The 27,879-nt window shown below is 42.0% G+C and overlaps 1 protein-coding gene across 1 annotated transcript in view; it reads right to left on the bottom strand.

Annotated features, from left to right (window-relative positions):
* Positions 1-26,531, bottom strand: part of LOC122875119 (tetraspanin-18-like) — a 31,762-nt gene extending 5,231 nt beyond the window's left edge. The window contains exons 1-3 of the mRNA XM_044193924.1: positions 26,219-26,531; positions 8,421-8,504; positions 313-408 (exon numbers count right to left, since the gene is read on the bottom strand). Of these exons, the coding sequence (XP_044049859.1) occupies positions 313-408; positions 8,421-8,423 (99 nt within the window). The 5' untranslated portion in view covers positions 8,424-8,504; positions 26,219-26,531. The remainder of the gene's footprint in view (positions 1-312; positions 409-8,420; positions 8,505-26,218) is intronic.
* Between the last annotated feature and the right edge of the window lie 1,348 nt (positions 26,532-27,879).

Here is a 27,879-nt window from a genome sequence, read left to right as displayed (position 1 = left end):
TGACCCTCCCCCCCTTTCAGGCTCAGACTAACAGGATTACCCTTGATTGTCTGATCAAGACTGATAAACTCAGGTGCCAGTCACAAACTCTATATGGCACAGTGTGCCTCAGATGTGTGTCAGCACGCTAAAATCTAATCAAAAGAGAATTTGATAGAATCAAGATTGCCTCCGTCTAATGAAATGCAAATGCAGCTCCATTAGTCAGTCGGGCAGGGGGCAGCCAGAAGCCTATCTTAAATCATTAGATTGGCACTAACTTCAGAGATAGCCAGATGAAGTGTCTTTAAGAAAGAGATGAAAAATACTTACAAAGATTAGGAAATTGAAGACAAACATGAGGTACTTGATGCAGCTGAGACAGTCCCCCTCCATGGTTGTCCCTCGTGCTGAAGCCTCTCCCTGCCCCTGAGAGAAAACAATATAAAACACAACATAAAACGTGCCAGTTAATGAATCCTGCCAAATGCTCACAGTATTCCCATTCTCCTGCACTTTGGATAGGCATTCAGATGAAACTGCCAAGAAAATAATACTCTGCAAAAACCTGCTCACATTTTTAATGAGTTCTGCCACTCAAACATACAATACAAACACACAGGCCTGTCAGTTAATTTGGTCCAATTTTAGTTGAAGATCTTTGCATTGTCCCCTCAAGCACACTATATAGTTTGTCTAGTAACTACAAGTTTGGGCTACACAATGTCAACCCAACCTGACACAACTCATCTCACCGCACACCGTGACAACTTGTGTAATCTTAAAATGCGCTTTCACAGTCAGATGGCCTGATTCCCTATCAGCACTTCCTATCTCTGGACAGGGTTCAGTGTGACCCAAGGGGCTGTCTATCTCAGAGTATTTTAAGGATATGAGTCCTGACTGGGGCTCCATGTGCATTAAACGACAACGTATGGCCTTTACTATGGAGCTTCTTCTTCTTAATGTAATGAGAGGCAGGAGCCCTGTGCTCCCATCAGCCAACCCTCTATCTGACATAAACACACTTTCCCTGATGAGGGCCTGTCCTGGAAGCACTCCTGGTTAATGAAGAACACCTCTCCTGCATTAGGAGACAACATGGGTGCCTCAATATCCATGAACTTGTATACCTATATATATATATATATGCGATATATATATATATATGCGATATATATATATATATATATGTATATCTCTGATCCACCACAAAGCCTTCATTGAAGCATTTATTTAACCTACCAAGCTGCAAATGAACAAGATTTTCCCCTCAGGGAGGATAGGAATTGTTTAAGGAATCATCTCTACATATTCTGCAAAAACTGAAGTGGAAAGAATCTGTGGGGCAGCTATAATTGCAGTCTCAGTGAAAGAAGAAAATTAATTATTGGGCAGAAACGAACCGGCACTCTTTGCTTTGTAGTTGTGATTATTAATTTGCTCTCCCATAGTGATAGCCAGGATTGAGGCTTGGTAAAAAGCGGATTAAAAAGCGATTTCTCTCAGGAATTGTAAATAGGTTTACACAACTAGGCAACTACACACTGCCACCTCTAATTGAAAACAAAAAAGTTAAAATGCCTTCTTTTCACTTCTTTTGTCTGTACTTTGCAGCACGTCCGTCAGATGTAATCTCATAATCTTCAGGCAGTCTTCCATATGCCTGGTGTGCTGTCAGATGACTCCTCTGGGTGATCTCTCTGCTTCTGAGGCAGCTGTGAAGTTTGGGTTATGATCGACGCCAGCTTTGATTCCTGTCTGTCTTTGAAGGGGTTCTGCTGTCGCTCAAATGTGATTCAGCCTTGACCCTTTCACCCCTTCGACTAGGAAATTCACGTTCACAGGTGATATAAACCATAATCTCTCAAAACCACTGTCTTAAACAAGAACTGCTCAACTGGTTGCTGCAATGATTTTACACAGAAGTATGGCAATTGCCAATTTGCGAAATATCTTTTTCTAGTCTGTTTTTCTTTTATTGTGGTGTGCTTGCACTGGTTTGGTTTTCCTTCTGCTTCTAATTTCTGCTGTGAGCTCCAGAGAAAGTTTTTTGTCTCATCATAGGCCTGTGTAAGTTGCAGTGACAATAAAATTGAACAATACTAAAGATGTGAAGGCAGTCTTTGTCTGCTGTGGGAGCAAGTTAATATGGAATGAGAACATTTCCTCCCCTCACCAGCCTGAGGGCTTATTATTTTTTCCTCTCCTTCTTTCCTCCTTAGACCCCGGGAAATTGATTTAAAGCTATGGTTAAACAGCTCCTCTAAATCATAATGATATGCTTAGGTATTGATCACCCTCCTAGTGGTACTCTGAGAGTAACCACCAGCCTCATTGCCCGAGATGGGTTTTAATTAACCCCTCCCCTTCCTAAGCCCCACTGAAAGGCCTAATGAGGGCACAGGAGGTTTTAATTGAGATTTGCATACGTTACAGTCTCACGGGAAAAAAAGCATCAGAAAAGGCCCTTTCTCATCCCTCCTGCTCTCCACTGTTAGTCCTGGGCCCTTATGAAGAGTGCAAACTGTATTTATTGGAGCAGGGGATGAAATGGTGGAACGAGGAGGGGGTGGAAGGGGTCAGCTGGAAAAACTCTCAGGGCTCAGCTCACATCTCATTCTCCAAACAAATGTCTGATTTCTCTTCCAGCTTTACCCTTTTGCTCTTAGCTCCCATCTCAGGGTCAAACCAACTGTCAGATCTGGATCCAATTTTCTTTTCTGCATTAAAATGCATTGGATGCTTAAGAATGAAGTGGACTATACGGGCCTAGCTATGCTCCAAATAATAAGCCTATGGTGCAAACCAGCATAGTATAAATCAAACTGCCACAGAGACCCCAGAGAAAGTGCAGCGTAAACAAACTGGTCTATCCCATGACTCCTATGGGATCGCAGGTCCTCATCGATCACAGCCCAGCCGTAGAGATCAGACCACTAAGTCTCTCTGAATATTCTGCAGAGTGGGAAACATGGTTCACACCCCAGGAGCTGCAGCCTTATAACATCGACAAATTACTACTACATTAAAGGCAGATCTTCCTCAGGTGTGCTGCTTTGCTAAGCTAGCAAGGTGTCAAGATAAGGAGTTGTGTGGCATTGTGTTTGTATACACTAGCAAAAAAAACAACCATTAAAAACAAACATGACACACACAGCAGTAAGGAATACTGCAGTGCTATAGCTGCAGACAATGTGTTTGTTAGCTGGAAATACTGTATGTATGTCCTCAATCTGACAATCTAAGTGGCAGTCTTTGCCCTGAGGTCTCCAGTAAATGACAACTCCGTCTACATCTGCAGCTTCTCCCGTTACTGACATCATGAAATGCCACACGGCACTAAGATCCCATTGTTTACTCTAGGCAAAGACTGATCCACAGCCAGCTTGGGCTGTGGAGCCTGGCATGATTGAGTTTGATAGTAGATTAATGAGAACTGATCCTAAATCAACTTCACAGTACCAACAGAAGCCAGAGCTCTGTAATGAGGGCAAACTCATCTGACCTACATTCTTCTCAGTATGAGGATGAGGAATTCGACATTGCTACAGGCCTTTTTTCATGCTTAGAAAACCAGAGGTCTGTTTGGGAGGCATCTACACAATCAACCACGATGGTCATGTCAACTCACTATAATTAAAAGATAAAGAAGACATATTCCTGCATTGAGAGTGCTCCATATATAAATAGTACACCCTTGGGTGGTTCTCCTTGAAGTTGACACTTTGGACACAATTAATGAAGTGAGTCCATATTCCCCTGCTTCACTGGCCACCGCCCCGGACAAATGGATCAGCACGACAAGGACACTGTGTCTGCTCCTCGCCAAACTGTCGCCACCCTCCACCCCTCCGATAACCAGCCAGTTCAGTTCATCTTGAGCGTGAGCCTGCATAACAAATAATCATTAATACGGAAACCCTCTTGAGATTATAAGGGTTGGAGTTTGACCCCTTTAAATGTCATTGACCCCCTAAAGGATCACCTGTAGTAAACCCTGGGGACGGCACATTTCCTCTGGCTCCCTGATGCAGCTGGAGCAGGTGTGTTTTTCCATCTACTGTATGACACTCTAAAGCTCTTTCCGGAGTGCGCTAATACCCTCTGGTAATGACACTAAGGGACCACACACATGCCACATCACCCTTTATCTCAATTAAAAACCCATTTTAATATTTCTCCATGACTTCCTAAATCAGCCACAGCAAGCAAACACCCCAAATTCCGAATAAAGACAGACTCCTCTGGCACTGAGCAGGGCTCCCCTGAGGCGCACCATGTCCCTTAATGAACCTCCAATTAAGAGAGAATGAGCCCTGGGCTGTGCTGTCACACTGAGGAGCTTTGAAGTGCACTGAATGCTAAGCAGCTATAGCACTGTATGCTGCTTTAGAGGGCATACAGCTTGCAAACAACAAGGAACAACCACAGAGGGAAAGTGTACGAAAGTAGCTCAAAGGCAACCCAGCACACGGCGTGTGTGGGTGTAGCTCACACAGGGAGCAGAGCATAGAAACTCAGCCGGGTTAGGAAGTTCGAGAAATGGCTAGGCTTGTAGCAAAGGTCCTAATGTTGGTTCGATGCTCGGGTGGAAACATACAAATACTCTAGCCTCAGGCAAGCTTAACTTAATGAGTTTTCACAGTGCATATAGGATTGGTGAACATTATCAGCTTCTGCACATTAAGGGCTTTGCTAGTTCACCACAAAAAAGTGGGCAGTCTCTGATGAATTCGCTCTGCCTTGCAAAGCCATTTATCATTTCAGTCCATTGTTCCTATACGTGCTGTACATCTAAAGCAGTTCTTATCTGAGCCTGTGAGTGGCACCCTCCTGACCCATTCAGTTTGGAAATGAGATTATATGAATCCCAGAGGGCAGAAGTCCTCTGACCAGGCAGCTGACACACTCCTGAACAACAGGCTGATTAACTGGAAAAGACTCCCAGAATGAACAAATGCACAGTCAGAAACAGACTGACCATGTGTTGTCAACAACACTGCGGGCCACATTCTTGACATCCCAACTGGGCACACATCCAGCTGTTAGCTAGTCAGTACTAGCAGTTGCTCATACTCCTACAGTGAAATTGATTCTCCGGCTCCTTAGATAAGAAAAATTGGACGGGGTGAGGGCATTGATAGCTTCTTGGTTAACTCGAACAGAGGACATGTGATTGAGATGAGTGGATTTTGGTGTGTGTGTGTGTGTGTGTATGTGTGTGTGTGTGTGATCCTCGCTCTCTCAAAGCAGAGATTCTCACTTAATTGTGTCAACACCTCTATTCGGCTGAGTAAAGATACTAACTGGCTGCGCGGGACTGGATCAATACCAGGCCCATGCACATGGTCAATGATGCACTGATTCCCTGGAGTTCCAGCTCTTAGTCCGCTGGTTTTCTGGCAGTGAGGGCATGTGGTAGCAGAACACAATGAACACATAAACACTTCTGCACCGTCGCCTGTTGGCACACAGTGCGGGCTTTTCCCATGGGGTGCTTTGGAGGATGATATGCTGCCATTGGGGCTTTCCACAAAAAGTTGTTATAACTCAATTCAAAACTAAATGCGTAATAATTACTGTGATGACAACAGGGGGAATTATTTCCCTGCATTTCTACTTCTACCTTTGCCATCTTGCCTTGTTCATTCTTTGGTGAGTTCCTGCAAACTTAGCCAAAATCCTCTTATTAAGTCAAGTCAATTATATATATATATAGCCCAGTATCACAAATCACAATTTGTCTCAAGGGGCTTTACAATCTGTACAGCATACAACACCCTCTGTCCTTAGACCCTTGATTCGAATGAGGAAAAACTCCCCCCAAAAACCTTTTTAACAGGAAAAGAAATGGAAGAAACCTCAGGAAGAGCAACAGAGGAGGCATCCCTCTCCCAGGACAGACAGACATGCAATAGATGTCATGTGGACACAACAGAAAACCATAGTATATACAATTATGATGACAGAATGTACATTGTAAAACATAAGTGAAGAGGATGGATGTAGGAGGACAATTATTTTGTCATGAGGAGTGGAATCATTATCAGTTCCTTGCTTGACAAAACGTTCAATCAGTCAGTAATCTCACCAACTCTAATTTGACCAGTGTTTGACCCTCAGGCAAGAGACAATAAAAATGTTGGTGATGTTATCTCTGGACCTTGTTTTAAATACTGTTCAATTAGACGTTGTTGTCTTCGTCAAATCTCCATATAAAGAGAGTTTACATCACAGATGGCCTTGGCAGAAGCAAACAATGGGAGATTTAAGGAAAGACCGCTTTTAGCCTCAGGGGACTAAACACAGAAGGACACTTAGGAGTGTAAACATGCACATGAGCACAAAATACACAGCGACTCACAAATGCAACGGTACTCGTACGTCACCAAATCCTGACAAACAACAGAAAAATGTGCACTACGATGAAACAGTCAGAGCTGTGACTTTCTTATGGCTCAAATACACAGTTTCATGAAATCCGTTGGGATTGTTTTTAGCACATGTTGGAATCTTTCCAGCCCTCCAATAAGGACGCTGGTCTCCACGGCAACCCGGATATGGGATGAGAGTGGCCTTTGTCTGCAGAGCAGTGTTTGGCATCTCCACTTAGCACTAGTTCCTGTTAGAAAACAAAGGGGAGCAGAGCACTTTATGACAGGGGGACAGCTTGGCCAGCCATTTGTCTAATGAGCGATCACTCACACCCAATTGCAAGGCCATATGTTAGTTTGAATACAGCTAGTTCCCCTGTGTAGAAGGCCTAGAATCAGTTTTATTACTTACTGATGACTTTGTGTGGCATACACACACATCTGAACCTTCATACACTCTGATAAAGTTCAATGAAAGTAAAACAGCAAAAATAACTGTGTAACCTAATTTGTGTTACAAGCTGCGGTTTCAAAGTGTAATGCAAAGATTAAAACAAAGCCTTGAGGATGGAGCGTGTGAATGTTTGTGTTTTTGTGGGAGCTTCAGATGAAAGAGATTACCCACATATGTATAGTAGATGCCCCATTGCAAATAACTTCATAGAAATAAATCAAAAGTGTGTTAGGGCATGCACAGTGTAGCAGAAAATGTATGATTCTGTTATCATGCCTTGTAATTTGCTGCTATGAAAGCACCTTGTACTGTATATGGTTATTAATGTAACTCTGTGACTATGAGGCTCTGCGTGATTTTGGAGCAATCAGTTGAGAATTTGTTTTCATTTAAATTTTACAAAACAATCTCCCCACAAGGTCCATTTAGTAGCTGTTCTGGAGCTTGTAATTGTACCACACAATCTTCCTCAGCAGATGGAGTCTGCCCCGCTGCAAATGTGGATGTTGAAATTTCCATTTCCTTCTGATGAGATTGTTTTTTCAACTACAGTTTCTAAGGTAAATAATGAACTTCAATCTCAACTTTTCAGCCAACTTGGACCAGAAATGGGCAAACTCTATCTGTTGAGGAGGACTGTGTGATCAAAAGCTCAGGAACAGCTACTAGATGGACCTTGTGGTGGAGGTTGTTGCATCTCAGATTGTCGGAGATTTTCCCTCATTGCACAGGAATACTGCACTAAGGTAATTAGTTGTACCAGGAAGTCGGTCTGTAAACTGTATTGGATGTTTATACCTAACAGTGTGGTTAATAATTTTGAAATTTTGCCATTCTTTTCTCCTCCAAGTAAGTTTGTTAATCTTTGTTTCAAACAGGTATGGTCATCTGACTGCTCGTGTTTCTTACCCTGCGTGTCAGCAACTCAAAAAACAACACCCAAATTGTAATAAACCAGAATTACCCCTTCCATTATAAAATTTAAAATGGCTCATGAATCTGGTTCTAATCTTACATGTCACTTGCACATTTAACACACACATCTACTTGTCTGGTTGGCTTCTTTTATGGGTATGTGCTATGACTGATTAGAGCTGATGTGTCTGGGTCTAAATTCCCCTTTAACCTTTCAATCTATATGTCTGCTGCTCAGCCGTGCCTGGAATACTAATGTTACAAATGCCAATGCAAATCAGAGGCTAACAAAGACCAGTGCTGGCCTGCTGTGATGGTAAAGGGACAAAAGCACTTCATTTGTCTGCCTGTTTGCAGGACCGGCTTCACGCACCGGCTCTCGCCCAGCACCATGCCTCCTGTTGACTGTAACAATGGCTTTGCGCCTGTGCTGTCAGCATCTTTTTCATCTGAAAAGACTCTGTCAACAAGCTCTTTATGCTGTTTCTCTTGCTGATTTAACATGCGTCTGCAGAAGTGGAATCACAGCTGGATTTGGTGGGAATCATTCATGGCAACACCTCCACATTACAGATGCTGAGGGAAAGGAAAGCTAAGCTAAATGTGTTTCACGAGGGAATATGTACTGAAGATAAAAGTTGTGGGTTTTCTTCAAGACCATGTGTGCTTCATTTATAGTTAAAATACTACCATACCATGTGTATCTGCTTGTGCTTCTTCTTTGTTCAGGTGAAGCTGATGACTTCTCTTGGTTCTCTCTCCTCTCCCGTTTTCATGGGCTGTTGGACAGAAAGGGAAAAAGCAGAGGTCAGGACAGAGCTAATGAGATGAATAAACAGTGAGGCACTGGCAAAGAGACAGAAGAGTGGCACATTTGTCTTGGTATGTGTAATTTATTTAAGCAGAATAAAACTGCTTGAAAAAACCCCACAGAAAACAAAATTCTAGGACACTTAAAATGGCAGAGTTTGCATTTATTATGTATGAAGAACTCGCTCCCAGCAGTGAGTTAATTTAAGACTGCAACAGTGTTTTATCTGTGTGAATATTTCACTTCTCAGCTAGAAGGCAAAATTAACTGAAAGAGAATTAAAAAAAAAATGTACTGTCTTTAATAGTAGCAGTCCAGGCCTGTGTTCAGGGCAGGTGAAATTTTAATATCTACCTTGCGGTATTAGAATCTGTGTACCTTCTCATTTGGATAATTATCTTTTATTAGGACCCAACACACCACAGTCTCCACACACAGCTTCTTACGTGACCTTGATGAGCATCTGAAGTCATGCATTACTCACTGAAAGAGGAATACCTTGCTTTCTTACCACACTGCTGACTTTAACTGTCACGATACTTCTCCAACCAAGTGTGTCTAATGAGCATAAATGCTTTAAACTTTTTCCTGTCTAAACTGCTTTGCCACAAGTGTCTCCCAGCTGAAAATAACGATATAGCAATGAGAACCAATTAAACTGCCGGTATTCCAGCCTCAATGTGCAAAAATAGTCAGCAGCACGGTTTAGACTGACAATACTTTGGAGCCGGTTTCAAAGCACTGGTACCGACAACTACAGCATCAAATATGGCAAGAGCTGCCTACGGAGGCTTGAATAGCATGCAGCTCTTGCCACATTAGATGGTGAAATACAGGCAGGGTATTCTCATTCTGACAGGGGCTGGGGATGGAGAATATCCCAGGAGTATTCTGGCTGATAGAACCAGCCACATCATCCTGCCGACACACCATATTGCCAGCAGACATCAGATTCACCAGGATGCAAAAGCCCACTGACAGTGGCAGAAACACACCATCCCCCATACAGAACAGAGGGCTCAGATTACATCTAGAAAAGGCAATCGAAACCTGAGTGAGGAAACGGACAAATCTGAGAAGAGGGGAGATGCACTGGAATGATACACTCCCTTATCACAGAGCCTTCAATTCAGACACTGCAAAGCACATGCTCAGGGAATCAATAACATCTCCACGGTGGCTACATATGCATGGGAGCCAAAAGATGGAGCTTGTGTGAAGGAGTCATTTACAAAATATTCACCATATGGTTTAGCAATGTCCCCAAGCAATACTACAATGTAATCCCTTCCATTTTGTTTCAGTCTATTACAACAGCAGCAGATAGGTACATAATCATCATTCTCATGTCTGTAATCTGGTACTGAGCAGCAGAGTGGTCAAATTTTATCCTCAAGCCTGTTGCAAAGGTAGTCTCTCCTGAACCCCTGTTTAGAGAGCTATTAGCTGGTGGAGAGCAACAGTGGTGAGGGTCTGCATTATTTTTTGGTTTCCATGGAAACCTTTTCACAGGAAAGTGGAGCACCAATAGGATCGCAGAGCCTCATTGAATTGGCTATGGGGGTGAGAAGAGAGATCAGCGCAGACGGCTGAGAAAGCACAACAATGGGACAAACCCTCGAGGGAGACTATAAAGGCCAGGCCACTGAGGGTCCATCAAAGCGGGGAACGACTCAACACTAGAGAAAAGGTTTCACCTACATCTGCTCAATGGCTTCCCTTTTAAATAAATCTCTCTCGCCAACTAGTCATTGACATTTAAGCTCATGAGGATGTTTAAACATCAAGGCAGTCACTAATTGATTATCCTCTGCTGATATTTCAGGCTTTGACAATATTATTGCATCACCATCATCTATCCTGTGTGTAAGACAGTAGTACATTATAAATTATGTGCTTCTACATACAGTATGTACTGTAGTTATCCCCCACAGTCACAATAGAGATAGCAGAGGAAACTGTAGTGGTCATAAAAAAATAAGAGGAATGAAGGGGTCAGTATGCTTCAAACAATGTGCTGATCGTCAAACAGTGTCAGACCTTGGTATTGGAGGGCTACATGGTTATCCCCATTTGTACAATTCTTTGTGTCTTGCCCTTCTGACTGCAGGCTTTTCACCATGTTTTCATGTGTGGCAGCCATAAACACTTTTACCTTCAGACGTGATCTGACGACACGTCGTATATGCGCTATTGGCTAGGGACTCGTCATTTGTTTTCTCTCTTTGCCTCCATAAGTCACCTCATCCTGCCAATCAGATGGGCAGCCTTGACTGAAATGTCAGAGGTCAGAAAACAGCAGGGAGTTTGATCAATGACACTTCCTCTGAGGACAGGAAGTGGACAGGAAAACGAGGGAGGAAGTGACAATTCTTCCATCTATACCTTGCAGCTGGGTTTGACTTCAATTTCTCACCAGTGTTGACAAAAGCAGAGCTGAGCTCTAGAGGCAACTCCAAATTTAGAGATAATGACCTATGAGGCCTTTAACGCCCTGAATCAAACCTTTATATACACACTTAATAAAAGGAAAAATCTACAGCTCTGGATGTCAGCTCTCCCTGGTGATCTCCAAACAAATTCTGACAGAGCCTGTATACATCATGCCATAATATTATAGAAACGAGAAAGAGGGTAATTGCCAGCAGCCATATATCTCCTGAACGGCCGCTTTAATGAGGGCAATACTGAGGCAGAATTATCGCCTTACCCTTCTGGATTTATTGATCTAACAGTGTGAGTCAACCACCAGAGATAAAGATAATTCATCACGATGGAGAAACAATCCCATCACTCTGATCAGAGGGCATCGCACAATTAATCACTCACTCTGTCCTCTCTGGCCACAGCTAACCCACTGTTTTCTTTGTTCCCCACACTACAGTAGGTGCTCTCGGGGTCACACACTGGGCAAGAATGTATTCACTCATTTGGAATAGACAATTATTCTAGCTAAAAGATGCAGATTGAACTCATTACGCAGTCATCTATTTTCTCAGTGTTAATCGTTTTGGGCTTAATGGAAACCTGATAAGAATGCAGCCCATGGAAATGTGTTTGGAAGGTGCTATTTTGATGCTGATGAAAGCTGACACTGCGTCCACCTCTTGGTGGTAAGTCAGAGGCAGTAGCCTGTATCTTTCACCTCTACAAAGATGCCCTCATCAAGGAACAGTGAGAAGTGTCTTACACAGACCCTTTCAAACATCTGCAACCTGCTTCTATAATTACACAACACCAACTTCTCTCTAGTGACACCATGATAAAGAACAGCAACTGAACTACTTGTTGTTATTTTCTTTAACCTAGGCCTGTCTAACTTAACTAGCCTCGTACACCAACACACTTTCACCCTGCTTCCCAGGCCCCTAAGGCTAGCCCCCCCTGTCTCTGAGGAGTCAGGGGCTTGGGGGGCATCACAACACTGCTTTGAAGTCAAGCGATTAAAGAGGAAAGACCTGTCGAATTGGGATGATGGGGCTAAGGTTGGAAGAGGGGGAGGATCAGTACGAGGGACAGGAAAGGCAGTGAATACTGAGAGCTCAGGGGCCCCGTGGGATACAATTAAGAGCAAGGCTTTTTTAGTGAGGGTTACAAAAACACAGCAAGGATACCAGCAGTGCAGCCTTCCAAACCAAGGTAAGAGTTCATTACTACATACACAGAGGGGGCTGGGGCTGTTAAACTCTTGCCAGTTTGTTCATCGACTCCCCCACCCACAGGCCCTGCGAGCTGACGAACAGCCGCATGATAACCAGTTCCATCCCAGTTAAACCCTAAAGCCCAGCAAAGCTTGAGAATCACGCAGCTTACAGCTCACAGCTCACAGAGCCTCCAACTTCGAGGGGATCCAGGCAGCCTGCACAAAGAGGAAGTTTGCTTAGAGTCTAACCTGAGGATGTTTTCCTCAGCTAAAACATTACAAGTGCACAAAAGACAACACACCAGATTTGTAGTCAAATTAGAAGATAGACAGGACAATGAAATGTTTTTTATGAAAAAAGACTAAAATGACTAGAGCTGCAACAAATTATTGTTTTCATTAGCGAGTAATGTGCCGATTATTTTGTCAATTACTAAATTAATCGTTTGGTCTATAAAATGTCTAGAAATTGTGAAAAATGCTAGTCATAATTTCCTAAAGCCCCAGGAGAAGTTTTCAAATTGCTTGTTTTATCTGACCAACAGTTCCAAAACCAAAACTTTCAAGTTTAGTATCACATAAAAGAAAAGAAAAGCAGCAAATCCTGATAATTGAGAAGATGGAACTAGAACATTTTTCGCATTGATTCGAATTGAAATTAATCGATTATCAAAATACTTGCCAATTAATTTTCAGTCAGTTAATTGATTAATCGAAACATCGTTTCAGCTCTGACTAAACAATCTGTTCATTGTCAATCAACCTGCACATACAGAACTAGTCCCAAACCTACTCACTCTAAACAAAAAGAAATGCAAGTATGTTTACCAAAGTATGGCAGTTACAATACAACAATTGAGGAGTACATTTGATGTTTTTGTATATTGCTAAACCTGAAAGACCAGTGGGTATCCATGGTATTTTGTACTAAAACATATGGCATTATATTTTCCACAAAACATTGAATGTAGAAATATGTGGCCACTGTTGTCCTATAAGTCAAACCAGCCACTTAAACATGTGTTAAGAACACATCTGGTAACCATTTCTAGGCCTCATTTAAATTTTGCTAAAATACCACAGAGCAGTAGGTTCTGTATATTTGTTGAAATCAGATTCTGAAGCCAAGACCAAAAAAGGCAATGATTATTACCACAAGGTCCTTAGCAGAGGGAACTGTCCTATACCTGTAATATTACCTGTAATTGTGAATATCTGTCCTTAATATGCTCTCACCTTGATCCTTCTGTCTGCTTAACTTATGCAGCTGTTTAGTGTGCTGACAATGTGGTAAACATCTCAATGCAGAAGATACGCAAGAAGTGGAAACAGATTCTTTGCTCAATGGGACCAGATGCAACTTATTTTCATAATTAAAACCAGTGGAGGGCATTTGAGTTAGGACTCTTCCACAAGCAAAACTCCTTCTCTGAAATAGCTATTTTGCTCAAATGCATGAAAAGCTATGCCAAAGCAGTGATGTTTTGCTGTTGTTAATCTGAATTTTGCTCCATGACCACTTGGCAAATGCTTGTACATGACATGGCAATGCAAAAGAAAAACAAAAACTATGACACAGCTAGGATTAGTATAAAATATAAATCCCAATAAAGACAATATAACCAAAACATGGGCCAAGGGACACTTGGACTGCTGCCTGGTAGTTACAACATCAGTTCAGCCCAAAATCTGAGGCCCAGTGGGTCTGGTTCCCATTGCTGATGGTTTTCACTGCATACCTTACTGAGCACACCCAGCAAAGCTAACTACTTTATTCACACACCACTCTGAAATTCAGATTATAGTAGTGAGTATCTATGATTGATTGATTGATTGATTCCAGAACAAATATTTTCATTTGGCATATCTGAGGCATATAATTGTTTTCAATCATGTTCAGTCAAGGTAAAACAACACTGCAAAGGCTGGGCTGAAAGAACGCACTGACTTACTTTGTTTATGAGCACAAACATGTGGGTCACATTACTACACAAAAGTATAAACAAACATAGAGGAAGATGGCAGGATTGCTGCCAAGTTAGTTTATATCCAAGGTCTGGTGGTATTTTGGATTTTACAACTTTGTCATGGCAATGTTGCAGTAATACAGCCAAAATCTCTCTCAAAAAGGGAAAAGACAGGATACAGCACCTGTTGCTTGATGTGGACAAAAGACTCCAGAAACACATAAGACTTTGTAGACACACTACCTTAGAGTTTGCCGCAGTGTTTTATAACGGAGGTGGGCACCTCGCCTGAAACAAGGACCACCTTCGCTAACTTGTGTTGTAAATTATGTCACTTTTCTTAAATTTGGAGAAACAATTAAATCTGTAGTAATGCCTAACATTGGACTTGTTAAGAGTTTACATTTAGGTGTATTTGGAAGTTAGTGAGGCAACAGACTGAGTGCAAACATTGTTGGAAATGATCTTAGCAATAATTGTGCTCCATTGAAATGCACAAAGCAGTGCTCCATTAAAAGACTGACAGCCATCCCACGGTATCAAACAAGTGTTTAGAAAATCAGTATGCAACAGCACTTTCATAACAAAATTACTGCATACAGAGAGGTGGTAGTCTGCGTCTTTGTGGATTTTGCACGGGGCTGTACAGGAGCAGCAGGGCAGGTGTCCCACTGGGTTACGAGAGCCAGAAGCTTTGCATCTGGATCATTTCCTCAGCCCAGAGGGGCTCCACACTGGGACCTACTCATAAAGCTGCACATGTGCCAAGGAACCCCAAATCTCCTTCATCCTTCATCTATGTCAGCCTGCAAACTCACAACATCACAGAGAGAGGGAGCAGTGAAAATTACTCATGCTTTTTGTTTCTCACACTGTCAAATATGCTCACACTAATGGCCAAATATCCTGGAAATGCGTTTCTGCATGAGAAGCAAAAAATGGCTTTATCACTCGTGTTCTTCAGCAGAGCAGGATGAGACTGATGGCAGGAGGATTACTGAAGCAGCAGAAGATGAAACCAGAATATAGAAGAACTCTGAACCATGTGAATAAGACTTCTGCCCACTCCAGAAACCTTAAGATACACTTCTTTCCTCATAGGTTCACTCTAAGCTCAATACTCCCAGGACAAAGAGTTGAACAATGTCCTTTGAGGAGACATCCTACCTGTGAGTGAGTCCCAAGAGGAAGCCAGAAGGGACTGAATTGTGGAAAAAGAGGGTTGGACATTTTCCATGGTACAATCTTGTGAAAAAGGAGTGCTTTAAAAAACATTTCTTCAATAAACTGAGGGAGCCACAAGCGGGGAGACGTCAAGAGAAATCATGCTTGGCTCAACACAAAAAGCACTCAGAGAAATGAGATTTAATCTGCTGAGCTTAGAGTGTATTAGCCAGATGTAAACAGTCAGTACCAGCTGTGAGAAAGATACTTCCACAGCCCAAAACAATGCATGAAGCATTACCGATGAAAGAAACTCTGCAAACAGAGATATTTAAAGGCCAAAATAAAAGTTTCACAAACGAGGGACATCACAGTTGTGGGAATCAATGGGTTCAGGTTAACTGGCCACAGTTAAACACTTTCACTCTGAGAATACTCTCCTCCAGACCCAAGCTGTGGGAAAGGGAGTTTATGCAATTACATCACATTGATTTATGGGAGACAGAGGAAAGATGGGGAGAGGATGGAAACTGAGCTGCTTGGAGGCGGTCCAAGATTAGGTCCCTGAAGAAACACAATTCAATAGGTTTACACCACAAAACATGATGGATCTGAGACAATTGTGTGGCGATGAATGTGGTCTGAAGAACGTCAGCAACATAGTGAGGTCAAACCTATCTAAAATGATTGCTTTTGGTTTAAGACTGAAAAGACACAAAACTATGAAAACAGCCATAACTTTAATACAGTAATGCTTCTTGAACCTGCTCACGGAGCACATGCAGATAACAAGTTCAGAATAGTAAAAACACCACTTCCGAGCTTACTTTCAATTCTATCAACTCTAGGGAACAGATAACAACTGTCTTGCTTGAGCAGATGCTGCTGATACTGTCTTGAGTATTAATTGGGGGTAGTGATGAAATTGTGAGTAATGCGCCCAAGCGTGCACTGCAGCGTTAGCAGGGGAAGCATATCTCCATCAGCCCACCGCAACCTAACAGTTATAAATAAACAGCCCATTTAGTGCTCTCCACTACCATCACAGGACCACAGGAGTGACCACAGCTGGGATATTTACAGTGAAACATGTTACTGCTCTTCTGCTTATTTAAACAATTGCATGTGATTTGAGTTTAAAACGATAAAAAAAGCCATCTTCCTTCCACTTGTCTTGGAGATGCACATACAGCAGTCCTGTGAAGCTAAGCGACTGTGTGACTGAAGTACTAATCACCTGTAGAGGTAACTAAAGCGGCATCAAATTGCCACACATGAATGTTGCAGATTGTTAAAAGAAGTCTATGCAAAAATCTAATATCTATTTAGGATTTCTGTCATATAGTCTTTGCAAAAAATCCAGAAACAATCAGAAACAACATCTACCATAACCTTCACAACAAAAAACAAATGACCTCATTAAGAAATGAACAAAGCAGGAGAAGATATTCAGTATAATGAGCTCCGGAGTTACAGTAGGAGATATTAAATGGTTTTGTTTTTGCAGTTTGCAGAATCTCCAACTGTCTGCAGTCTCAAGCTTCTTGGAAACACAACAGACCTTTGGTTCAGGCCAAAAGCAACAGAATAAATATATACACATGAAGAGCAAGCCAAATATTTGAAGGGGGTGTTTTGAAAGCTTGCAGTATAGACTACATTATCAAGACGAGGTGTGTGGGGGGGGGGATTGTTCTAGATGTGGCAAATGTATTCAAAGCTTACCCAGACATGTTTTGAGAAAGAAAAGATTGGACATCTGTTCCTTATTACATAAAAAGCAGCTTGTCCAATTCAAAACTGCCTGCAGAGATAAATGAAGTGGATTTGGTAATTGCTAACAACATTGGTTTTCTCCTCCTTCATTGTTTCTTTTGTGCATCATTTGAATGTGGTGAGATCAAATGATATCATGTCCGGTTATTTACTGAGACGAAATTTGATTTAAGTATTAAAGGAAATAATCTAAATCTCTGTTTTATCTGTGTTAAATCCTGTTTTGTCATCTGTCCAATTAAAGCACCAGTTTGGAGCTACCAGTTAAGCAGACGGATGATTTTTTTTTACTGTATGGCTTGACAAATAAAGCCAAAAGAACCTCTACACATCCAGGGGTTTTCAGAGACACCGACAAAATTACTTTGGTTTCAACATTGGTGCTGAGGCATTTCACATGGGATCTGAATCCTGCCAAGTGTTATCGGGAAAGATGATCTGGGCCCGTTTCTTCGGGGCGCATACTCTTGGAGAAATGCCTGAGCTGTCTGTTTTTTCCTCAAACACTTCACAGTTTTGAGCGTCACACCCAGGTGGTCAAGATTAGGTTGGACGACTTTGCTGCTGGCCTGTCGCCCTGACGTGGGACAGGTGAAAAATCAGTGGGAAGCTATCCAAGATCACCTGATGTTTAACTGAAAAAGAAAAATCCCTGAGAGCATCTGTACTCTTTTTTTAAAAACACTTAAATCAATGAACACTGCAGCCAATTTAATTTCACATACTGGAGACACCTGCCGTGTCTGGGCTATCTCTGACAAACACATGTGAAGGTGAATGGATTCTGTCAGAAATGTTAGGATTGAAATACATTTTCATGAAAATATCAAACTCCTTTTATATACTTCAAATGGTTTAGCAGTGGCTAGCTTTCCTATGCGGTGGTTTCTCTTTTTTCCCTAAGCTACAAAGAAAAGATGATGGAGCGAGGAAAGGAGTAGGGCAAAAGGAATTATGCTTCATGGTGTGCATGTGTTTACCCTAATAACTATTAGCAAATAAATTTTACAGCAGAGAAAATACCATCTTATATCTATTTTTGCTCTTCTCTTCTTAGAAAACCATAGCTTCTTAAGAATTCCCTGTTGAAGTCGATCCACTGAGTTTATAAAATGCAGCACATTCCCTTCACAGTAATGGTAGCATGGTTTACTTGTGGCCGTAACACATCGGCTGGCATTGACCGACTGTTTGCCCAAAGGACAGAGGCCGTGTTTTAGTGCAGTGACCCGTGAATGCTGTCTCGAGGAGCACACTTTTAAAGTGGCAGTGGGCTAAAAATTTCATAAAGGGCCATCAAAAAATCATGAGGCAGTGAGGCGCTCAGTCTTTGCTGTCTAATTGTTTTCCCCTCTGAGGAGTAAAAATAACTGTCTACAACATGTACATTTGATCTGCTGTTAAAAGGCAAAGGCTATTATTCAGTCAGACATGCAGAAACTGTTCAGACAAGTAAATTCATCGCTGTAAGAAGCATGCAGGGAAGTTGTCCAAGAACCATCACTGCAATCTTCACGCTGGATTGCTTGAACAACCTAAATTGGCTTTAAGTAACAGTTCAGCACCCCTTTGTGCTTCACTTTTCAACCACATGTGGTCTAATGGTGTGATTGTGGGCAATAAACAGAATGACACTGAAGAAACACTAACAGAAAATCCTGCAAAACAAGCACACCTGTGTCACACTTTATGTGCCATAGCCTCAGGTGAGATAACATTATCACACGAGCAGAGCAAATCACAAGAGAGGCTCTGAATGCAAACAGACAGATGGCCCTCACCTACACTGCTACTTAATAAACGCTTAATAATAATAATAAAGATTTTCACTTCCTGTTCTTTAACAAGCTGAAGTGAAACACAAGCGTCTTGTGATCCTGGCAGGAGAGACATCATTAGTGGCCCTTCCCCCTAGTTTCCGCAGGTAGAAGTTGGAACCCGCTGTGGATTTTTAAAAATCAAACAGTGATCTGTCCCCCGATGCTGTGGAGGCTGACAAAGAGCCCATATGTCTGATAAACCTGTGGTGAGTCTCGACGGTGGGAGGGACTGTAACACTGCTGTTATTCCACAGCAGCTGCAGGGAGCAGCGCCATGGACAAGGTGTGTGGGCTTCAAAGGCAGCAAAAAGCAGCCAGCCTAGCGGAAAGAAAAATGCTGGGGCTTTGTAAAGGTACTTACTCTCACATTGGCATGATATTTGAATACAAATGCACATAATCAGATTGCAAGAAAGGAGAAGGAGAATCACATTATCCCAGTTATGTCTACTGAAGTTTACAACATTCCAAGACAAAATGAAGAAATCTCTGCTTAGCTAAGGTTTTTCTGTGCCATGTTTATGAGTTGAATGCAAAACATTTAGCCTAGATTCAAGCAGATATGAAATCCATACACAGTAAATTTAAATCACCCCATTTCTAGTTGACTTCTGCCAGCAGCACCCAGGCTGCAGGAGTGTGTGTGTGTGTGTGGGAGAGCTTCATGTACATATGTGTTTGTGTATTTGAGGTTTGTACGGTTATCACTGACTGGAACGGCAAAGTGTTATGAGCAGACTGGGATGCAAACCCAAATCACGCTCAAAATAAATCTCTTAGAGGTACTCTATAATTCAGCCACGCTGGAAAAGCCGAGCAAACAAGACTACGTCATAAATACCAACTAACAGTCCTCCCTGTGTCTATAAATCTGAACTGCACCATCTCGGCTTCATATCACCACTTCCAATCATAATCTAAACAACAGAAAGTAAGTTAATGAGCTAACATCTAGCTCCAACACCCGACATGCATTTAATTTGTTTAAAATGATAATGGGCTAATTATCTGGGTCATCATTAACAACCCACTGTCCATCCCTACAATAATTTGTGCACACTAAATTACCAAATCAGTTTGTGGTGGGAGCAAGTGCATGTTTGTATTTGTGAGTAACAATTATCATATCACATTATACTGTGTAGCCCATCGTCAGTGATTAAAAATAAACAGGATATTTACAGGGGCACAGATCCCCTTTAGGCAGAAGAAATAAAAATGCATAGCTGAACATGTAATAAAATAGGACACATTAAAGAAGCCCTAGATGTCTAATGAGGGCATTCTTGTAAAGCTATATTCTTTTATTCCAGAAACTTGGATGGAAAGAGCAAGAGCACTCGAGGAGGAGAACCTGGGAATAGAGAGGGAGAGAGGAGAGAGGGGTGGAGTAGAGGAGAGTTGGGACACAGTTGTGGCTGGGGCAACAGAAAAAGAGAAAGACCAGAAGCTGGGAGAGAGTCCCATTTCATCAGAAAAATGCCTGAGTCAGGAGACGAGAGAACCATTAGGTCCAATGAGTCACAGGGAGAGGCTGTAAAAACAGATCTGGGCTGAACTCGGCTCGCAGTACCATCCCCGAAAAAAGACAAGCAAAATGAGGTACAATGGTTTGTGTCTCCTCATCACTGAAGACTGATGTTATATATACTACAAAAGTGCATGTAAACGTTTTTGCAGATCTACACAGAAAATGGTTTTATGGGTCACAGAGGTTTGCAGAGGGCTGCAAGTAACAATTATTTTCATTATCGCTGAATCTGCTTATTATTTTCTTGATTAATCAATTAATTGTTTGGTCTACAAAATGTTGAAAAATAGAGAAAACTCGTGATCACAGTTTCCTAAAGCCCAAGGTGACATCTTCAAACTGCTTTTTTTGTTCGACCAACAGTCCAAAACTCAAAGAGATTTAATTTACAATTATTTATAACAGAGTAAAAGTAGCAACTCCTTGCAAGCTGGAACAAGGACATTTTTGGCTTTTTTGGTTGAAAAATAACTTTAAAAAACACTTGAAACACTCAAAAAAGATCTTCATCAACTAATTGGTTAATTGACTTATCTATTCAGCTCTAATGTGTAAAGTACACCCCCAAAATCTCAACAACGCTGAAACAGAATTGGACATATCAACATTGTATCCAAAATCTGTACAAGTATTAAAGAAAACAGCAACTCCGAATGACACCTGTGCACGTTTGCTTACATGCAGACAGAGAAGCATGTTCCAGCACTAACATGGAGTCTATTCACAGTATGTACTCTGAAAATACAGACAACAGTGATTTTCTTCATCCACCACACATCTTCTTTTCTGCAGTGATTCACAATGTACAATCCTTCGTTTGTGTTGATCAGTGATTCCTCTGAAAATCTTTAACAGAAACCAAGCAATTTATGCAAGAAACAAGAAGTGCATCTCACAAGAGTTTCTAAGAAATTATCAAATTGGCACCAAATATCATCTATAGTGAAAAGCAGTGTTAGGCAGTGAGTGTGGAAAACAATCACACAGCCATAAAATGAGCTCTTCCTCCCTGGTGCTGCTTGATTAGCACCCAGCTTCCTCCTACCCAGTGTGCCAACACTGAACCCAATGTGAGTCAACCCCGCACTACTGTGTGAGCTTAGTAAAGAACTGGTTATTCATCTGGCGAACAAAAAACAAATACCTCCATTTTATACACATAAAGCATAAAGCTGTGTGGTGCTCTGCCATTTCTTTTGTTCAATGTTCTTTCAGGCAGAAATGTGCTTAATCTTCAACATCATTCAGTGGATCAGCGTTGTGCTCCAGTCTCTCTAAAGCCAGGCAGGTAATCTCCCCACACGTTAGCCTTGTGTCACATACCTATCAGTGCCAGACTCTCCGTCCAGCCTAAGCCCCTCTCTGAGCTTTAACTACACCTAGGGGATGAAAAGAGCACAAGGTAATGAAGAAACCTTCCGGCAAAGGTATAGGGATTTACTGAAAGTGCTCGCTCTGTGTAATGACCAGCGGGCCCTCACCAGCAGCCTTTAATGGACGCCTGAGTGACACGGTTTATTAGTTCTGAAAAACATTATGTGGAGGGAAAGATGGCTGGGGGGGTTTCGAGATAGATGCGATTTGAACATCCCGAGACGGGGCTGAGTGTACCCTCAACTAAGCGCCTACCAAGCCGTGAGTATCTGCCGAGCCCAGCTTGTCAAATACATACCTTTTACCTCATTACCTGCTCAGCACAGCCATTATTGAGGGAAACAGGGTGAACGCGAGATAAGCACAGTAACAGCAGGCCTGCTTCCTCCTGATAAAAAGGAAGCGTCAGCAGAGAGAGGCCCCTCAGCTTCCTGCACTTGGAGAACTCTGGGGCTGCCAGCTGCCCCGCGCTTAGGTCATTCACTACTTCCTGGCCCATATGGAGACACGCAAGGGCCAAAGGAATGCATAAATGTGTGAATATTACTGGATTATGCAGCATTTCCTCTTGTGTGCATGCAGGAAAGCGACCAAAAACTAATCTAAAGCTAATCTAAAGCTGGGTTTATACTTAGACACAAGGGGTTAAAAGGAGTCCCACCATAGAAAGAACTTCATTTATAATTTCAGAAACTCTTTATTTTAACCCGCCCAGATTTAGCATTTATAAGTAGTATATAAACAATTAACAAATGGTTTATAACACACTATAATGTAGTTGTAAACAGATATAACGTCTTTTTAAGTGTTTATTGATGTAGTTGTCAACAAATTTAACTGTTTATATACCAGCATAATGACAATATAATATAACACAGTTGGAATTAAATAAAATATATCTTGATAGAAGTTATAGTTGTTGAAAATACTGTACATCAATAAACACTTAAAATCTCCTACAATATATAACTACATTATAATGCATTATAAACAGCCTGCCTAAGAGCGACGATGGGAAGGCCCATTACTGAAGATGAGACTATTCTGTGTTGTCTCTGCATTTACGTTCTTTCATTCACTGACAGACAACAACAATCACAGTGAGCTGAAGCTTTGCCGTTTTGTCTTTTCTAGAAGTTACTTAAAAGTAGAAGACGGCCGAGGCTCAAACCTGCTTCATGTTCATGTTTTATGTTCTTCACTCTCAACAATCTCTACCGGCATCAAAAACTTGTAAGAGAAAATGTAATTAGCCCAAGCTGACCAATCACAAGTCATGTTTCAATTAAAATTTTACCTAAATTTTAACCAAATTTCCAGAAAATTGGCAAAAGAAAATGCAAATTAATGTGCGTTTCCATCCAGCACTGTAATGCAAATATTAGGAGTTGAGTGTATTGAGATAAACAGTTGGTGGCGCTAATTCTCCGGTCAGGTGCCATAAAACCGTAGAAGAAGAATGCAAGAATATTGCGACACTGAAGCCCCGACATGTAGTTATATTTTTGAGGAAGAGCGTGTCAGCTATGGTGTGCGTAGGCTTTATAGCTACACCATAACCCCTTAACGAACAACTAAAAATCCAGCTTCAGGCAGGCTGCTTTATATGGCAGAGTTTTGATATGACATGACCTTAAACTAAAACTGCCTTCAGCAGATGACATCAGACCACAGGGTTTGGACATTCAGCGTTCACAGAACACAGTGCAGACATAATAATAATAACCTTCATGGCTTTTAAACAGCTGATGAAAAACTCACCTTTCCGAAAGTAAATTATTTCTGCCAGCTGAAAAGCAAATTTCATTTTCTCATGTCTCCTGACAACAAAGATGCTGAACCCATTACTGGCTGAGGCCTCTGCATCACACACATTAAATGAAGGGTCCTCTAGCAATCGAAAAAAGCAATTTTCTCATTGAGCCAATAGATACTCCATTTAGTTCCGGGCTCTCTACAGACCGCTGCTGCCGTAGTGGGGCTGATACAGGGGAAAGCGAGTGTAGAGTGATGACCCAGCCTCGTTTTCCCTCTGCCTTGCTGTTCTGAACCCATCGATATAGATACAGACGTGCTTTGCAGGCTGGATGAGGAGGGAATGAAGAAAAAAGAAAACGAGAAAGGATGGGGACAAGAGGAAGAAAGAATAATAGATGAAACGATATAGAGGGAGACAGATAAAGGAGGTGGAAGGAGGCTGTGGCGGGATGAATCGGGGATGTGAAATCAGGGCCAGTGATCAAATGACTGGCCAAAAAGGCAGCAGCCTCATTTGCAGGCACATCAGCTGATATTAAGGAAAGAGAGAAAGAGTGAAAGTGTGAGTGTGAGAGGGAAAGGAGTGGAGAGACAGAAATCGGAGGCACCCAACCATGTGGAACCGCAGACTGATTAATTTCAGGCCTTTAATGAGCGGTGCTCTGCCAGGCCAGGCGGCATCAAGTCAGTCACCCTGTCCTTCTCTCAGCAGGAGCTGCCATACACTGTAATTCACACTTTTCTATCTCTGCCAAGGACTGGGTGGCAGAGGAGCAGTGAACTCACCACACACACACACACACACACACACACACACACACACACACACAAACTGCCTCTATCTCACACTTCCTTTGTTTTTGCTGTTCGTTTCATCGCTGGCACTGTGAATGTGTGATTAAGAGCAACACATTATCAGAGGCACTATTAAAATGAGTGCACTGATCACCAGTGGCAAGTCTCACGCCAGGTGTTCTGTGTCTGTAGGCGGAATAAATACCAGCTTGGCTCGGAGGAGATTTGAATCCACTCAAACATGTTTCCTCCTAATTGCTAACCTTTATTCCCTGTGTAAATTACACTGTAGGCTTACAAACCCTGTTGTTTGCATTTGTACTTATTCTGTAGACATCACTTGTGTGTCTGAGCAACAAAACAATTTCCCAACACTCATGTGAATCAAGCTTAGGAGAAAAAGGCTTGAGGCGAAGTTTAGTCATCCGTGTTGGCAGCTGCTCCAAAAGCATCAATACTACTGTTTCTTTTCTTTCTTTTTTTTTGACAAGGCAAATGTTCACCCACAACATGGTGAACAAACACGCCTCTGTTTCCAGTGTGTATGCCTCTTGCTCTACAAATTGTTAACTCCTATCATTTAGGTTTAGGAGGAAAATAAAGACGGTGGAACAAACAGTGAAAAAAAGACACAGAGAACGAGAGAAAGCTGTACATGATGCAGCAGTATAGTAGCCCAGCTCATTAATCACGACAGGAGCTGATTTGTTAGTCTGTCCGAGCTGCTGAGGCGAGATATGATTCTTCTCTCCTCTTTCCTGACACACTGCACCAGCCTCAGGGAGACGGAGAGCCTGAGCGAGTGGTTGTGACTTTAACTTGAGGCAAGAAAACCCAGCATAGCACACTCATCTGAAGACTGGTGTGTGTTAATGGGTCCCTCGGAGTCAATCTCCTTGGGTGAAATCCGATCATAACCTGATCTCCAACTCTTACTGTGCCGATGTTTGAGTTTGAGAAAACTGACTTTTTACTCTGAATCTGCACCTTTTTTTTTCAGCTGTTGGTGTCCAAACGTTTGAGTGAACCAATCATGAAATCACCCTGAATTCACTTCAAAGTAACCCGCTCAGTACTTTGTAATAAAGCATGTTAAGGGTGTCCTCAGAAGTATCGAGTTTTCTTTTTCAGAGCTCTTGAATGTGTCATGTTCGCTCCAGTGGAGATCAGACAGAGAGAGAGAGGGATGAGGTGGTTCTGGATGATGTATCCCTGTGATTAATGCAAACTGACAGTGAACTACTGCCTACAGCAAAGGTAGCGCCTTCAGAGACATCCATCTGGTGACCCCTTACATCCTCCAGACAGCCTCCTCCTCGGTTATGGCTGGACCCCCGTGGGAAGGATACCAGCTTTAAGACTGACACACATCGCTCCGGATTCCTCCTGATGTCAGGTTTCTGATACTATAACCCACTATTATCTGAAGACCGCATATTAAACCACATTTCACAGACATGGCAGGCACAGTTAGTCAGAGGGTATTTAGTGTTTGTGCATGAGTCTGTTTTATTCCTAAAAGGAAAGAAAACACCGACCTGACCTGGTGTAACAGCCTAATAAACGACTTAAACAATTAGGATCATGATTTCTCCTTGATTTAAATTCTCTTTCAAGATGTTCACTTTGGTTTCTGCAGCGAGGAGGAAATGTAACTTGCAGCAACAAAGTGAGCAGAAATCAAACACTGCGCACAACATCGCCAGTTAGACACGCTGTTGTAAATAATGAGCCCGTTGAATAAGGCAGTCACGAAAACAAGCGAGGGATTCAAAGTGCGATCATTTAGATTTCTTTACAGCACACAGCATTTAAGTTGGAGACACTTTTGTAGAGAAGCGACACGTTTCTTACCTCAAAGCGCAGCTCAGTGCTGAAACCTCTGGCTGTGACAAGCTGTTTCCCTGCGAAAATGTCACTAAACAGCCGATTTGAGAAGCTTAGGACAGCTGGAGGTAAGTATGCTATTCAAATAAAACAACTAAAAAATGCCGATCAGTTGGGATGTCCACTTAGGTGAATTGTGCCCAGCAGCGTCCAACTAATAAAATCCACCGCTCCGAGATCTGCGATCCCAATTTGGACAAGCATGCAGTGTTGAGGGGAGATTGGTATGCAAACAGTTTTCTGAAGTCACTGAAAGCTGAGCGGCTCATCCAGCAGCCTGCTCTGCTCCGGAGGGCGGAGACTCTCCTCCGACATACAGGCCTCCGGTTTATCTTCTCTGTTGTCACTCCTGAGCTGTTTGGAGTGGGAAACACAAGGTCGGTGCAGCAGAAATTATGCCTTTTACCATCTGCATCAACAGCACTGAATCGCCTGTCAAAATTAGTTGTGATACCGCTGAATTAAAGTTAATTTATCCAAAAAGTTAATTTGTTGATTTGTTTCCATATAGGGCCATATTAAATGAGTTTTCAGATTAAAAGAGTACAACATTTTGGGAAAGTAAGCTTATTCGCGTTCTTGCCAAGAGTTAGAGCAGAGATGGTTTATCTTTTGTTAGGCGAGAAGATCGATGCCACTTTGATGTTGGGCAGCCAGTTAGCTTAGCATAAAGCTAATCTAACAAAAAGACGGGAAACAGGGGGAAACAGCTAGCCTAGCTCTGCCCAACTATGACAAAATCTGCCTACCAGCGCTTCTGAAGCTCACTGATGAGCTTAAGATATGTTTCACTTATATCCTGAAGCATAAAAAGGAGAAGTTTTACCAGGGTTTGTCATCCATGGGGTTTATGCAGTAACTTCCTGAAGTCTTGTCATCTCCTGTGAGGTTGCCAGGCAACCATGGGAGACTTCAGTAAATTACTGCACCTGGCCAAAAAATAGTCAGCCTACATAACCCCCTGTTTTTGTATGGATTAAACAAACGAGATATAAGTTGTTAATTAGTGAGCTTTAGAGGCTGATAGGCACAGAACCAAGAAGCTAAACTGTTGGTGCTAAACTAAGCTAACCGGCTGCTGGCTCTAGCCTTGCCTTAACAGACAAATATGAGAGTAGTATTGATGCTCTCATTAAAAGGTCCAGTGTGTAGGATTTAGTGGCATCACCCTCTCCTACCAAACGTGTAGGAAAAACTACGGAAGCCGCGAAACTCACCAAAAAAGCGAACGGCCCTATCTAGAGCCAGTGTTTGGTTTGTTTGTTCTGGGCTACTGTAGAAACATGGCGGTGCAACACGGCAGACTTCGTGGAAGGGGACCCGCTCCCTCTGTAGATAAACAAAACGCTTATTCTAAGGTAACGAAAACACAACGATTCTTATTTTCAGGTGATTATACACTAATGAAAACATACTTAGAAATATTATATTCCATTTCTGCCAATAGCTCCTCCTAAATGTTACACACTGGACCTTTAACTCTGGGCAAGAAGACAAATACACTGATTCCCAAAATATTGCTATAATGTCAGGATGCTGACTGTTAGAAAATATTTATTTTTTCAATTGTAAAGTCATAATTATGAGATTAAAGTCAGAATTTATTCATCTCAATCCAAATCCTTACT

The sequence above is a fragment of the Siniperca chuatsi genome, linkage group LG4 (assembly GCF_020085105.1).
Source record: "Siniperca chuatsi isolate FFG_IHB_CAS linkage group LG4, ASM2008510v1, whole genome shotgun sequence".
Taxonomy (NCBI): Eukaryota; Metazoa; Chordata; class Actinopteri; order Centrarchiformes; family Sinipercidae; genus Siniperca; species Siniperca chuatsi.
This window is presented reverse-complemented; position numbering and strand designations above follow the sequence as displayed.